The following is a 14,982-nucleotide window of genomic DNA, read 5'->3' as shown; positions in this document are numbered from 1 at the left end:
AGAAGGACCCATGTGCTGCTGAGAAGAAAGTGTATCCGCTTGATGTTGGGTGGTATATTCTATATATATCAATTAAGTCTAAATTATTAATTTTATTATTGAGCTCTATGGTTTCTTTATTCAACTTTTGTTTGGAAGATCTGTCCAGTGGTGAGAGAGGTGTGTTAAAATCTCCCATGATTATTGTGTTGTGGTCTATTTGACTCTTGAACTTGAGAAGAGTTTGTTTGATGAATGTAGCTGCACCATTGTTTGGGGCATATATATTAATGATCGTCAAGTCTTGTTGGTGTATGGTTCCCTTGAGCAGTATGTAGTGTCCTTGTTTATCCCTTTTGATTAACTTTGGCTTGAAGTCTATTTTATTTGATACAAGTATGGACACCCCTGCTTGCTTTCGGGGTCCATATGAGTGATATGATTTTTCCCAACCTTTCACCTTCAGTCTTTGTATGTCTTTTCCTATCAGATGAGTCTCCTGTAGGCAGCATATTGTTGGATCTTTTTTAAAATCCATTCTACTAGCCTATGTCTTTTGATTGGTGCATTTAAGCCATTAACATTTAGGGTTACTGTTGAAATATGGTTTGTATTTCCAGGCATATTTGATTATGTATGTTACTTAACATGATTTGTTTTCCTCTATGCTTAGTTTTTCCTTTACTGTACTACCTCCCGCTGTTGGTTTTCATTGTTATTTTTCATTTCCTCTTGCTGTAATGTTTTGCCAAGGATGTTTTGAAGAGCTAGTTTTCTAGCTGCAAATTCTTTTAACTTTTGTTTATCGTGGAAAATTTTTATTTCATCTTCAATCCTGAAGCTTAATTTCGCTGGATGCATGATTCTTGGTTGGAACCCTTTTTCTTTCAGCGTTTGAAATATGTTGTTCCAGGATCTTCTAGCTTTCAGAGTCTGTGTTGAAAGATCAGCAGTTATCCTGATTGGTTTACCCCTAAACGTAATCTGCTTCCTCTCTCTTGTGGCTTTTAAAATTCTCTCCTTATTCTGTATGTTGGGCATCTTCATTATTATGTTTCTTGGTGTGGATCTCTTATGATTTTGTACATTCGGTGTCCTGTAGGCTTCTAGTATTTGGATTTCTTTTTCATTCTTTAAGTCTGGGAAGTTTTCTAGTATTATTTCATTGAATAGATTGCTCATTCCCTTGGTTTGGACCTCTATACCCTGTTGTATCCCAATAACTCTTAGGTTTGGTTTCTTTATGTTATCCCATAATTCTTGGATGTTCTGTTCATGATTTCTTAACATTCTCGCTGAGCTGTCTATGTTCTTTTCAAGTTGAAATACTTTGTCTTCGTTGTCTGAAGTTCTATCTTCTAAGTGTTCTACTCTGCTGGTAATACTCTCATTTGATTTTTTAATTTGGTTTATTGTTTCCTGCATTTCCAGGATTTCTGTTTGTTTGTTTTTTATATGCCCTATCTCCCTATAGAGTTGATCTTTTGCTTCTTGGATTTGTTTATGTAATTCATTGTCAAAGTGATTTTTCATTGTCTGAATTTGCTGTATAATGTCTTCCTTGAGACTCCAGATCATCTGAAGCATGTATATCCTGAACTCTTCTGACATTCCATCAGCTTCAGATATTACCTCATCTAATGTTGAATTGACCTGTATTGTTTGTGGTCCTTTCTTTCCTTGTCTTTTCATACTGATCATGATTCTTTCTAGCTTTGTGAAACTGTTGTGTTAATGTTTTTCCCCTTATATATTTGTATTGTTCTTGTATAGCTCCAAAATCCCTCTTTTGAGGAGAAAGACAATGTTAACAGTTCCCAATATCAACAGTACATTATCTAAGCACAAGTTTTCATTATTAATACATTTATAGTTAGATTCTAAGTCTATAGATATTGGTTTTAATTATTACTTAAGAATATATTCATTAGTTTCATAAAAGGCATACCATATCTGGTGGCATATAGAAAACTTAATTTCAGACGAAGGATGTTATACTTAGAGGGAAAGGAGTGAGGGTATGAGGTTAAACTAACTTAGCACCTTTGGAGAACTCTAACCAGTAGACTGGTTATTTATGGAAGAACGTATAGACTCAACCTCCTATCTGTGTTTAGATAGTTACCCTATGTATAGATAGCAAAAGCTAGGAGATTGAAAGTGGGATAGAGAGGATACGAATGAAAAAAAAGAAAAAAAATAACAAGGAAGAAAAGAGAAATAAGAGAAGGAAAAGGAAAGTAAGATAGAAATAAAGAAAAAAATGGGGGAAAGTGGGGTATATGCAATTCCTCTATATTATATTACTTGGTAATTCGGTTGTTCATGCACAGTTCTTGGTTTCACATATGTTGAAGTTGTGGAAGAGAGAGAAGAAAGGAGTGAAAGAAAGAGAAAGAAAAAAAGGCTCTTAGAACACTGTTTTCCTTGCTTCCAGTAGGTGGTGTTGTCTATTCCTAGCTTGAGCCTCTGTATTCAGGGTGGTGGGTATAGCCAGTTTGAAAGGAAATGGGCTTCCACCTGTATTTTCCCTACTCTATCTCTGAGGTAGAATCCAGGTGCCTGTACAGTTATTGTTTTGCGTTGATAGCTACAACCCCCAAAAGCTTGTGGAAAATATTTTGAGTTATCGCAGCTAAGGGTGGGGGAGTTGGAAACCGGGTATCTGGATCAGCCGCAGAACCATGCTGGGAGCCACACCCCCTTTGATGGGTTTTAAGGGTTGATGGGATTCCTCCAGACTAGCACACGGGGCGGGGCCGGACTTCCTCCTCCGGTCTGGCTTGGCACCGGGAGTCTTCCTCCTCCGGTCTGGCTTGGCGCGCGCTGGGCGTCTTCCTCCTCCCCTCTGGCTTGGCGCTCACCGGGCGTCTTCCTCCTTGATGTTTTCTCAGTGGTACTCACTACCGTTGACTGCTTTAACTCCTCAGAGGACTCTTTTCTACTATTGTTCCTGACACACTTCAGGCTTATCCTTTGCTTTTATGAAAGCCCCTGTAGGTTCCCTGTGCTCTTTGTTTTTTGTCCATCCTTTTAAGAGTTTAATATTTCTTATGTTTATATTCTTTTGGATTCTGTCATGGTCTTTGTACACTTACTAAAAAGTTGAACTATCAATTGAGTTGTGATCTCTCTGGAAGCCAAAGCAAGGAAAAAACATATTAATCGTATTAACTTATAGCTGATCATTTACTCTGTTATGCATTTTTATGAGGACTTTACATGTATTACTTGATATAATCTTTGGGAGAAACCCTGTGAGGCAAACACTAAAACAGGTAAACTAACCTGCCCAAAGTCATCCAGGTAATTCAATTCTAAACATTTGAACTGTGGAGCTTGCCTTCCTAGCCATAACACTATACTGTCTTTCAAAATGGGTACATGATTAGTAGAGTTTAGAATTATAGAGTATCCTTTAGAACTAGAGCTTCTTTAGGACTTAAGTCTGAAATGAGTATGTGATGATCCCTTGGGAAGTGGTATAGTATCCTTAGTTGTAATCCTATGATAAATACCATAGTATTTCTTCTATTCTCATAGAGAACTTCAGTGTAGGAGAACATAATACTAAATCGGAGCAAAACACACTACATACAGTTATTTCTAAATTACATCTCTCAAACAGCACCTTGTTAGAAATTTGGAAGCTAAAATTTTAAAGTTATATTTAATAGTTTCAAGAGAGAGAAAGGGGGAAAAACCTGTCTTATTTACCTTTAAGTCTACAGTATCTAGCCCAGAACCAGTCATATAACAATAATTCAGTTGGTATTTGTGGAGTAAATATGACCACACTTAGCTGGTCAGCTATTAAGAAGGAATGACTTAGGACAGGATGTATTTAACATTCCAGGTTCTGGGGGTGGAGCTGATGATTGAATGCAAGATCTGATGACTTCAAAGGGAAATTGAGTGCCTGTGTCCTGCTTTCCCTCCAAGTTCCCATATTCATTTATTCCTCAAACAACTGCAAAGAGTTATTTTATTCTTTATATATCAGGTACTATGTCAAATGATGGAGATCCACTGGGGAGCATGAGATAGTCCCTGACCTTAAGATGTTTCCATTCTGGTGAGATATAAAGAAAACTAATTTGATGGTACAGTAAGAATGGTTCTTGAAGGAAGAAAATATTCAGATTATATGTAGGTATTCAGGTAGTAGCAACAAATTAGAGGAAGCATAGTACACTCAGAGAAGTTTAAATCTCATATATGAGTTGGAGGATGAAGTGTGACTATGGGGAATGATAAGAAATGAGGCTTGGGCTGGGGATGTGGCTCAAGCGGTAGTGCACTCGCCTGGCATGCGAGCGGCCCAGGTTTGATCCTCAGCACCACATACAAAGATGTTGTGTCTGCCAAATACTAAAAAATAAATATTAAAATTCTCTCTCTCTCTCTCCTTCTCTCTCACTCTCTCTTAAAAAAAAAAAAAAAAATGAGGCTTGTAGAAAGCAAGTAAGATTGTCCAGACTTTGTCATGTACTTTAAGGTTTTTACTTCCATCTCTCCTCATATCTCAGTGAATATGTGCTACTAGTATAGTGATAGTACAGGGGATATGAACATACAGATGTATTCCAAGGGCCACACAATTTTTTCCCTATATACCAAAACTTAATTAATCATGATTAATCATGGTTAGATTAATCATGGTTAATTTCTTCATTAAAAATTTTTATTCTAGATATTTATAGTCATGGTTCTTCATCTCGAAATTGTATACTCCTAGAGAGCAAGGATTTTGTCTTATTCATTTCTTTATCACTGACATACAATGGTGACTCAATAAATGTTGAAAAGTGTCATTTGACATTAGTATAGTAACACTAGTATAGTAATTGTCGTATTTGTTATTTGGAAAACAATTTAGATTTAAACAAATGAACTTACAAACAACTTTGTGAATTTAATATTACCTTTGAGTGGGGAAAAAATACTAAATAGTGTAGAAAATTTCAGGATTTTTTAGTTTATTATGAGGATATTCACTGCTTAACAAAAGGATTCAATACAAAATTTGTCAACTGTGTTTAGCTGGGAATATTTCTTTCATTTAGACATATGAAGAAGATCGAAGAAATTACTCAGAACTTCAAATTCGATGTCAACGTTTGGCCTTAGAATTAGCAGACACAAAGCAATTAATTCAGCAAGGTGACTACCGTCAAGAGAATTATGATAAAGTCAAGAGGTAAGTAATTAAGATGGCTCCAATAGTTGTGCTCATTTTTGACACACATCACAGACTTGAATTCTCACCATCAACATTGTTAATTGTATTTTGTTTTATAAGTTGCTACTGTCTTTTAAAATGAAAAAGAAGATAGGAGCCCAATAAAATCCCACATGTGTAAATATTTTTAAAATGTTATTTAATAATCATTTTTATGTAATAAAATTAAATTCTTCAGTTTTTTCTCACCTACCTACCCAGAAGGGTGTTGAGCTGTTCTTTCTTAATAAACGGCACTTTTTCAGAAAATAGTACTTTCTGGAGGACAAAACTAAGAGTGTATAAAGAAGTTGTGAATATTTAAGTAAATCACAAAAGGTTTGCAGAAGATGAATCTTAAAAGCTTTGTGTTTTCAATTAAATTGGCTATAATTAGCACAGTCAATTAAAGTTATTTAAATTTTAATGTACTGATATAAAACAAAGTCTAGAACATTGATCTCTTATCTATCAAGATAATTTTCTTACATCTGACAGGTTTTTTAACATAGGGAAACTAAGTCTTAAAGGAATTATGGTTTTTTGTATCTGTTTTTAAAGTCTTAAATGACTACTTTGTAACTGGTTAAACAAACAACTGTTGTTTAGGTATCAACATATATTCTTGTTTATATATGTTGTTTAGGTATCAACAATATAGTTGATACCCAGAATATATGTGACTAGGTATATGTATGCACTTGAGAACTATATCTGTCTAAGCCTTGTCTAAGTGTTATGTAAAAGTTTATAAAATGAAAGTTTACGTAAGTTTATGGGCAAGATAACCAATAAGTGCTCTCTTTTATACATTCGTATCTGACATAGAAGGACCACACTGTCTTTTAAAGACCTATCTTATATCCCTTTGCTTTGACTAAGTCAATTCTGATTACTAACACTGTTTCCTAAATGTATAAGAGATTCAAGGCTATCCTTCGATTTTTGTTAACTCTTGTATACTTGTGATTATTGTTACTGTAAACTCTGGATTCTAACTTGTACTTTAGAAGTTAAACTGTTAAATGTCAAGCTTAGGAGAGCATTTTGCCAAGTTAGTGTTCTTCAAACTGAAATTATCTGTAGCAAAAGTCTCAAATTTGTATATAAATAACAAATTTGGTTGGTATTTATTTATGTCATTTGGTGTCTTATAGCTGGATAAAGTAACCTGTTGTCAATAAAAAAATAATAATAATACTTTCTGAAAACATGTTTCCCAAATATGTTGCTACTAAGTAACAATAGCAAATATCTTCCTTTAACTGGAATATCCTTTTGCACTCTTTATCTATATATTTCTAGGTAAATCTCTTTTCATTCTGAGTCTGTTTTGTCACCTATGCGGCGGTGCTAATATATGTAATTGCATTATATAAACAAAATCAATAAAGGCATACTCATGAAAGTTTTAAAATATATATACCATGTACATGCAGATGGAGTGACTTTTTCCTAATTGTTCACTGTTATATCTCCTGGCACCTAAAATAATTTTTTTGATTTATTTATTTATTTATGTAGTGCTGAGGGTTGTACGCAGTGCCTCACACTGCAAGGCAAGCGCTCTACCACAAACTACAGCCCCAGTCCTTCTTTCTTTTTTTTATAGATATTTTTTAGTTGTAAATAAGGACATGATACCTTATTTTATTTACTTATTTTTACATGGTGCTGAGGATTGAACCAGTGCCTCAGATTACTAGGCAAGCACTCTACCATTGAGCTACAACATCAGCCCCTAAAATTAATTCTAGAATTATAATAGTCACTTAATATTTTGTTAAATGAATAAACGAATGCTTTAAACTGTATTATTTAAATTATAAATTATTTAACATCATAAGTGACTTTGCAAAAATTTAGCTCATTAACATTGGCATTTTTAGATCCACTGTGACAAACATATGATATTTATTATTATTATTATTATTATTATTATTATTATTATTATTAGTCTTGCTAATATGGTAACTTTTAGAACTTGAAATCTGTAAGAACTACACTTGGTGACCTTCTGAATAAAGCTGGATTAAAAAAAGAATCATTATATTTTATTTTTTACAATTTTTTTTAATTGGTGTATCATGCTATAAATAATATCAAGAGATACATTTTTAAAAATGAAGTAGAATGTGATGGTCAGATAATATTTTAAGTTGGTAATTTGATGCCCTGCTTCCACTATAAATCTGTAGCAATGATAGATAAAATATAAAAAGACAAAACTAACAAGTGTAGTCATCAGAATATTCCAGAGGGGCCATGAATGAAGGATAAATGAAACAAGATGAGTCATGAGTTGATCCTTATTGAAGCTGAATGATGGGAATATGGGTGTTTATTATATCATATCTATTTTTATGTATGTTTTTCATTTTCTATAATAAAAACCTAGGAAAGAAAAATATAGCCTTGATCAAAAAGCATGAAATAAGCATTCTCATGTGCTAGAAATGGAACAGAAAAAGAAACAAGAGGGTCTCAAACTGGACCTTTTGGTTCACTTGGTAGAGTGAATGGTTTAAAAAAAAAATGGACAAAGGTATATGACCTTGATAATTCTATGTGGCAGTTAAAAATCAATAAATTACATCTGAATGTATCTTTTATATTATTTACTTTAGCAGTTCCTTGCCTTCTAGCATAACATAATGTTCCTAGTTTTATGTTGTCATTGTCTTAGCTCTTTCTCTAAGGAGTCCTAATTTCTTTCAGTGGGAGATGCTATTTAGAAATTAAGATCTGGGTGTTGTGGTCATTACTACATTGGTCATTGTGTCTTTTATCTGTTAGTAGGCTAAGGCAGTAGAGGGAGGAAGCTTAATAGGCATGGGTAAGATCATATTGATACTTCTAGTTTCAATTCAGTACCTTTTTAAACAGTAACTGGTTTAAAAAGATTCCAGCTGGCTAAATATAAAAGTGAATATTGACAATGAATTATAATTATTAATAGAATAGGAATTTGTGAGGGTATGCTAATAATAAGTAAGGAAGGAAAGAGAATCTGCAGAGTAAAATGCAGACCAGTAAGTGTATGTGCCTGTTAGGATGACCATTTTGTAGCCTCCTTAATATTTGATTGAGAGTCATCAATGGAATCTAAAACCAATGGACAAATGTATGTTAGGGAACAGGATCTAAATGAGTTATTAAAGAGCTGGTGAAAACACTTCTTGTGTGTGTGTGTGTGTGTGTGTGTGTGTGTGGTGCTGGGGATTGAACCCAGGGCCTGTGCATGTGAGGAGGCAAGCACTTTATCAACTGAGCTATATCCCCAGCTCCCGTGAAAACAATTCTTAACAGCTCTTTCCATGCAGTACCTGGAGGTCAGTGAAGTAAAGTACAAGGCACTGCTTCTGACTGAAGAGGAGTAATTAAGTTACCAAATATCTTTTTCTGCTCATTTTTAAAGATGCCTATTGTGANGGGGGGGGGGGGGGGGGGGGAAAGACTTTTAATAGCTTTTTTTGGATAGACAATTTTAAGGTAAGAATTAGTCCTTTTTAAAGGGATAGTTTTTATGTGTTGAGAGAAAACATAACGAAAGAATTGAATACAGTCAGCCTGGAAAAATAAGGCTGTATTACTCTGGACATTGTCCCTCTATACCCATAGGTGGCCACCTTACAGCAGACAGTTACTTTACTTCAAAAGGATAAAGAGTATCTCAATCGCCAAAACATGGAGTTGAGTGTGCGCTGTGCCCATGAAGAGGATCGCCTTGAAAGACTTCAGGCTCAACTTGAAGAAACCAAAAAGGCTAGAGAAGAGATGTATGAAAAATATGTAACATCCAGGCAAGAAATACATTCTTTTTAGCAACTTCTTTTTCAGTGGGGGGCAACTTCTGGTTTTGAGGAAGATGTGTAATTTTTTTAAAAACCTTTAGGACAATATCAAGATCATGTTTCATTTTATTATATTCTTTTCTCGTTGATTTTTTAAAAAGACATTTTGACTTTCCCCATAAAACAAAAAAATTATTTCTTTTAGATAAAGAAATATATACTAAAACTGTCTTTCTTATGGCATAATCTTTTTGATTCCCTATGTTTCTACAAGTATTTTTTGAAATACAGTGTATCTCTGGCTGTATCATTTTGAAGAAAATCCAAGTCTGCTCATGATTTCCTGACTGTGAAACATAAAAGAATGAGCAGGCAGTGGTTGCATATTATTTTATATACCAAGCCCTGGAATCAGTCCCCGCATTTTAATCCTGCCTTCTCTCTTCTGATAGATGTGTTTAAGCTACTAGAGATTCTTTATACAAATAGCCCTTATAATTCTTGAGGTTTTTTGTTTTTAGAAGACAAATCATTTTATTTTTTTAATTAATTTAACTTTATTTTTTACAAAAATGGAGCACAACTTTTTCATTTCTCTTGTTGTACATGATGCAGAGTCACACCATTCATGCAATCATACCCATACAAAGGGGTAATAATGTCCATCTCATTCCACCACATACACACACACACACACACACACACACCCTTTCCCATAATCCAAATTCCTCCATTCTTCCTTCCCACCAGTTGACCCAGCTATCAGTCTTGAGTTATTTTTATCAGCATATCAATCACTAAAACAAAGTTAAAATTTTACCTTTAACAGTTCACATGTTCATAATTTTTTCCTAGCATTAATATTTTTTTCATCACTTTCTGCTGGGCATTACTCTGTGTAATGTTTTGAAACATAATGTTTCAAAACCACCGTGTGTATGATTGTCCTACATGGAAGGAAACAATTTATAAAGTCAGAGTTATTTTGATTTTGTGTTTTTGTTAATATTATTTTTGTCTCCATATGTTCCACACTAGATTATTATTTTTAAATGAAGAGTCATTCTGTATGCCTTCAGTTTTCAAACTTCAGCCATGTGCATTAAAAACTACTAGGAAAATATTTTTGAAGACAAGTACGTATCCAACAGGAATTACTAACATCTTATATAGTAATTATAGCTTTGGAGCAGTATGTTGGACAGGTTGTGAGCTTATATGCAAGTAGTTTTGAACAGCATTTTGGGGAATTATAAAACTTTATGTCTAAAATTGTTACATTATCCAAACATGGTATATAGAGCATATACGTATCTTGATTTTTATCAAGAGATTTAAATCTTACATATTGGACAAGAGCTTATTTGTTCTATGAAAGAAATTCACAGATACTCCTTTTGACTCCTTGTAGAGACCATTATAAAATAGAATATGAAAATAAACTACAGGATGAACTAGAACAAATCAGATTGAAAACTCATCAGGAAATTGAACAGCTTCGAAATGCCTCTAAGGAAATATATGAACGAGAAAACAGGTAAAAAAAAAACAAAACTTGTGTAATATTTTATTTATCTTTGAAGGTTATAGAAGTTATTGAAATTAAATACTATTTGTGAGTTAGCATCTTTTTTAATGCACTTGTCATAAATCTAAATACAATATAATGGGAATATTAAAATTCTAAAAATATTTGATAGCTAGCTTAGAATAGACTTTACCAGGCTTTAGACCTTTTCACTCTGATATTAGTATAATCTCTTTTCTTCCCCCCAAGGGTGGGGTTTATTTCAAAATTGTAAAGACATGTATTTTATTTTTTATACATAATAAGCAATTTTAAGCGTATAGTAAAATGTTCCACATTTTTTTTTTTTAATATTTATTTTTTAGTTTTCGGTGGACACAACAATCTTTATTTTATTTGTATGTGGTGCTGAGGATCGAACCCAGCACCCTGCGCATGCCAGGCAAGCGCGCCACCGCTTGAGCCACATCCCCTGCCCCTGTTCCACATTTTAAAAAATATTTTATTCTTTAGTTATAGTTGAACACAATACCCTTATTTTATTTGTTTATTCTTATGTGGTGCTGAGGATTGAACACAGGTCCTCACATGTGCTAGGTGAGTGCTCTACCACTGAGCCCCAACCCCACCCCCAAATGTTTCACATTTTTAAAGTTAAAAAAAGATATCTAAAAACAGACATTTTTTAAAAGTCAAATATACTTAATGTCTCTCATAGCACAGATTTGTTCCTTAAATACTCACATTTCAAAAACTGGTTTGAAAAGGTTTAAAAAATTAGCTAAACTTATTTATATTGGCAGTGATTAAAATTTCCTTATCTTCAGAAAAACAAGCCAATGACATGCAGTAAATTTAAAGCTACGTGCATTTAGCAGTTTAATCAAGTGTGTGGTTTTACCAGTACCCAGAATGGTACTGGTGCTGCAGTTATCACTTTACTAGGAACAGCTTAATTCTCTAACAGTGGACTATTGACATCCCAACAGTCTTTTCCACAAGTAGTTTATGGTTTTCAGCTTAAGAGAGAAGAGCAGCATTTAAACATCCCTTGCATATGGGGTTTACAAGAACCACGTTATGCAGAATTGTAAGGCCAGTTCCTTCTTATGCCACCAAAGATGGCACACAGGATAAGTACAAAGTACAGAAGCGTAATGACTGTTGCAGGTAGTCTTCTTATTTCAGATATTTTCTTCAGCTGCTTCACAGGTTCCATTTAAAAGAGTGTATTGGCTAATGCTGCAAGATTTCCAAGGGTGTAAAACACTGCAAAAAGCTTTGTGCCACCAGGAAGCCACAGCAATCCAGTTCCAAGGATAGAAGAAAGAAAATGCTTCCATGAAGCATATGATAAACCATTTTATTTTAGTGTTGTAACTAAGAGAGGGGGCATAAGGATCTGCACGGGCAGGCCTTGCTCCTCATAGTCGTGGCAGCTCAGGACCTGCTGCAGCTTCTCCATGACCTAGTCTGCAAAGCACGGCACCAGCCACGCCATTATCTCTTTGTACTGGATAACTTGTCTTTTTGCCTTTTCCTCAATTCAGACTGAGGACAGGGATCAAAAAGAAATTACAGCCAGGAACACGCTAATAATCCCAAAGGTTTGGGAAGCTAAGGCAGGAGAATCATGAGTTCAAAGCCAGCAGCAATTTAGTGAGTCCCTTTCTCAAAATATAAAAACAGGCTGGGGTTGTGACTCAGTGGTGAAGCGCCCCTGGGCTCAATCCCTGGAACCAAAAAAAAAAGAAAGAAATTAGAGGGTACTAAGACATATCAGTAGTTCTTATAACATGCCAATAATTTCTCCTAAAAAACTAATTTAACTGCTGGTCCTGAAAAATGTTAGATAACCTTGAAGAAATATTTTTATTTATACACTTAATTTTGGACCAGTGTATATAAGTTTCTCCTAGTTAGTGACTAACAACATTAGGGGAAAATAAATGCTATTTATTTCAGTGGAAGAGTTTTTTTTTTAATTATTATTCTTTTTAATTATACATACAGTATATTTTGACACATTTATACAAATATAGAGTATATCTAATTCTAATTTGGATCCTAGTTGTGGTTGTACATAATGTGGAGATGTATGATGTATGTATGTATGTATGTATTTATTTATTTTACTCTTTTTCTAAATACATGACAGTAGAATGTATTTGATAGGGTGTATTTATATATGTATGTAGGAAAATTAAGTCAGATTCATTACACTGTCTTTCCTATTCTGTCCCCCCATCCCTTCATTCCCCTTTGTCTAACCCAATGAACTTTTATCCTTCCCCTTCCCATCTCTTGTTGTGTGTTAGCATCCACATATCAGAGAGAACATTCAGCCTTTGCTTTTTGGGATTGGCTTATTTCGCTTAGCCTAGTAGTTTCCATATATTTTCATTAATCAGCAAATGTCATGAGGTTATACTTTTTTATGGCTGAGTAATATTCCATTGTGTATATATACCACATTTTCTTTATTCATTCATTTGTTGAAGGGCACCTAGGTTGGTTCCATGGCTTAGTTATTGTGAATGGAGCTTCTATAAACATTGGTGTGGCTGCATCACTATAGTATGCTGATTTTAAGTCCTTTGGGTATATACCAAGGGATGAGATAACTGTATCAAATGGTAGTTCCATTCTAAGTTTTCTGAGGAATCTTTGTACTGCTTTCCAGAATGGTTGCATCAATTTGCAGTCCAATCAACAATGTATGAGTGTACCCTTTTCTCCCCATCCTCACCAACATGGTTACTTATATTGTTTATTGTTGCTATTCTGACTGGAGTGAGATGAAATCTCATAATCTAATCATAATCTAGGATTATATTTACAATGAAAATAGCAAAGAATGTTTTACTATAAAAATTATGAATCACCATTTATTACCAGTAATCAGATTAAATATATACTTTGGCCACCAGCAAAGCAGGGACGGGAAAAATGTGTGTGTGTGTATAGCACACAAACACATATTAATTTTTTTAAAGTAATGTTTTTATCTTGTGAAAAATAGGGACACTTCTGGATTTCCTTACACTTAATTTATATTTTAGAATTTGAATTGTTAATTACTAGACGGGGCACTATAATTCTTTGTAAGGCATCTGAAGTTCTGAGCTAACGTTCATATTTTTAATCTTAAGAATATATTTTTCAAAGTAGCTCACTATTTAAATAACATTAGTTTTTTGTTTAGTTATTATGTCATGATCATTTTGTTCTTTTACCTTGCATACATTTGCATATATATGTATAAATAAAATATAATAGATGTTCAGAAAAAAATATTAAGTAAATATTTAATAATTATAAATTAAATCTCTTTACCTACATCCAAATCAGGAAGTAGAAAATGCAGTACCATAGGAATGTTCTTGAGTTCCTTCTTGCTTCACTCCTACCTTCCAAAGAACAAATACATTTCTGACTTTTTTTGTACTACGGATTAAACCCAGGGGTCTTAATCACTGAGCCATATCCCCAACCCTTTTTATATTTTATTTTGAGACAAGGTCTCACTAAGTAGCTTAGGACCTCACTGAGTTACTGAGGCTGGCCTCAAATGTGTGATCCTCCTGCCTCAGCCTCTCAAGTTGCTGGGATTACAGGCATGCACCACCATTTCCAGCTCTATTTTGACTTTTATGCTAATGACTTCCTTGCTTTTCTTTAGACTTTTATCATCTGTGTTACCAGTAAATAAATATTTCTATACAATATCATTTAGTTTTTCACATTATATTAGTATCATATAAATGGAAACATGCTGGCTATATATATTTTTTGTGGCTTATTCACATACCCTTATAATTTTAAGATTCATTTGCTAGTGTACTTAGTTGTCTCTTTGTTCAAAACAAAGCTATGACATTTTAATGCGAGTGCATGTTTAAGGCAGGAGGATCTTCAAGAGATTGGAGAGAAATGCACACAGATCAATTAAATAATTCCAAAGCAGTTCTTAATATTTTGCAAAAATTTGCTTGATCCCAGCCATATATTAGGAAAGAAGCATCCTATACCTTGTAGTCACTTTCTCTTAGTGTTCAAAACACAGACCAAATGCTTAGCTTTTATGCTAAGCTTTAAAAGAGTTTATGTTTAAACTCTTCATGGGATTGTCAAAGCAACAAATTTGCTTAGTTAGCAAACATTGATTAAGGCCTTCATATGCAGTTACATACTAGATACCATAGGTAAAGTTATAACTTTTGCATTCACAAAGCTAGTAGTCTAATGGAAGATAAATACAGAGAAAAAATTATCATAAAGTGTGATTGCTAATGGAGAGTATGACTGGATACAAAGGTTGATATCCACTGTGCATCTAACCAAGCCTTGGGAGGAAATAAGAAAGACTTCTTAGAGGAAGAAGTATCCATGATGATTCCTGTGTAATGACCAAGAGTAAGACTACAAGTTAGGAAAGGAAAAGGAATGCAAAACCAGCA

At 33.9% G+C, this 14,982-nt stretch overlaps 1 protein-coding gene and 1 pseudogene across 1 annotated transcript in view; one reads left to right on the top strand and one right to left on the bottom strand.

The window, feature by feature from the left end:
- Pibf1 (progesterone immunomodulatory binding factor 1) overlaps positions 1-14,982 on the top strand; it is a 211,053-nt gene that overhangs the window by 33,120 nt on the left and 162,951 nt on the right. Inside the window, exons 6-9 of the mRNA XM_048801245.1 lie at positions 5,046-5,179; positions 8,160-8,232; positions 8,822-9,003; positions 10,406-10,531. Of these exons, the coding sequence (XP_048657202.1) occupies positions 5,046-5,179; positions 8,160-8,232; positions 8,822-9,003; positions 10,406-10,531 (515 nt within the window). The remainder of the gene's footprint in view (positions 1-5,045; positions 5,180-8,159; positions 8,233-8,821; positions 9,004-10,405; positions 10,532-14,982) is intronic.
- Positions 11,101-11,987, bottom strand: LOC107153217 (annotated as a pseudogene).

This window comes from Marmota marmota, unplaced genomic scaffold, assembly GCF_001458135.2.
Source record: "Marmota marmota marmota unplaced genomic scaffold, marMar, whole genome shotgun sequence".
NCBI lineage: Eukaryota > Metazoa > Chordata > Mammalia > Rodentia > Sciuridae > Marmota > Marmota marmota.
The sequence above is the reverse complement of the archived record's forward strand: the minus strand, read 5'-3'. Positions and strand labels throughout refer to the sequence as shown.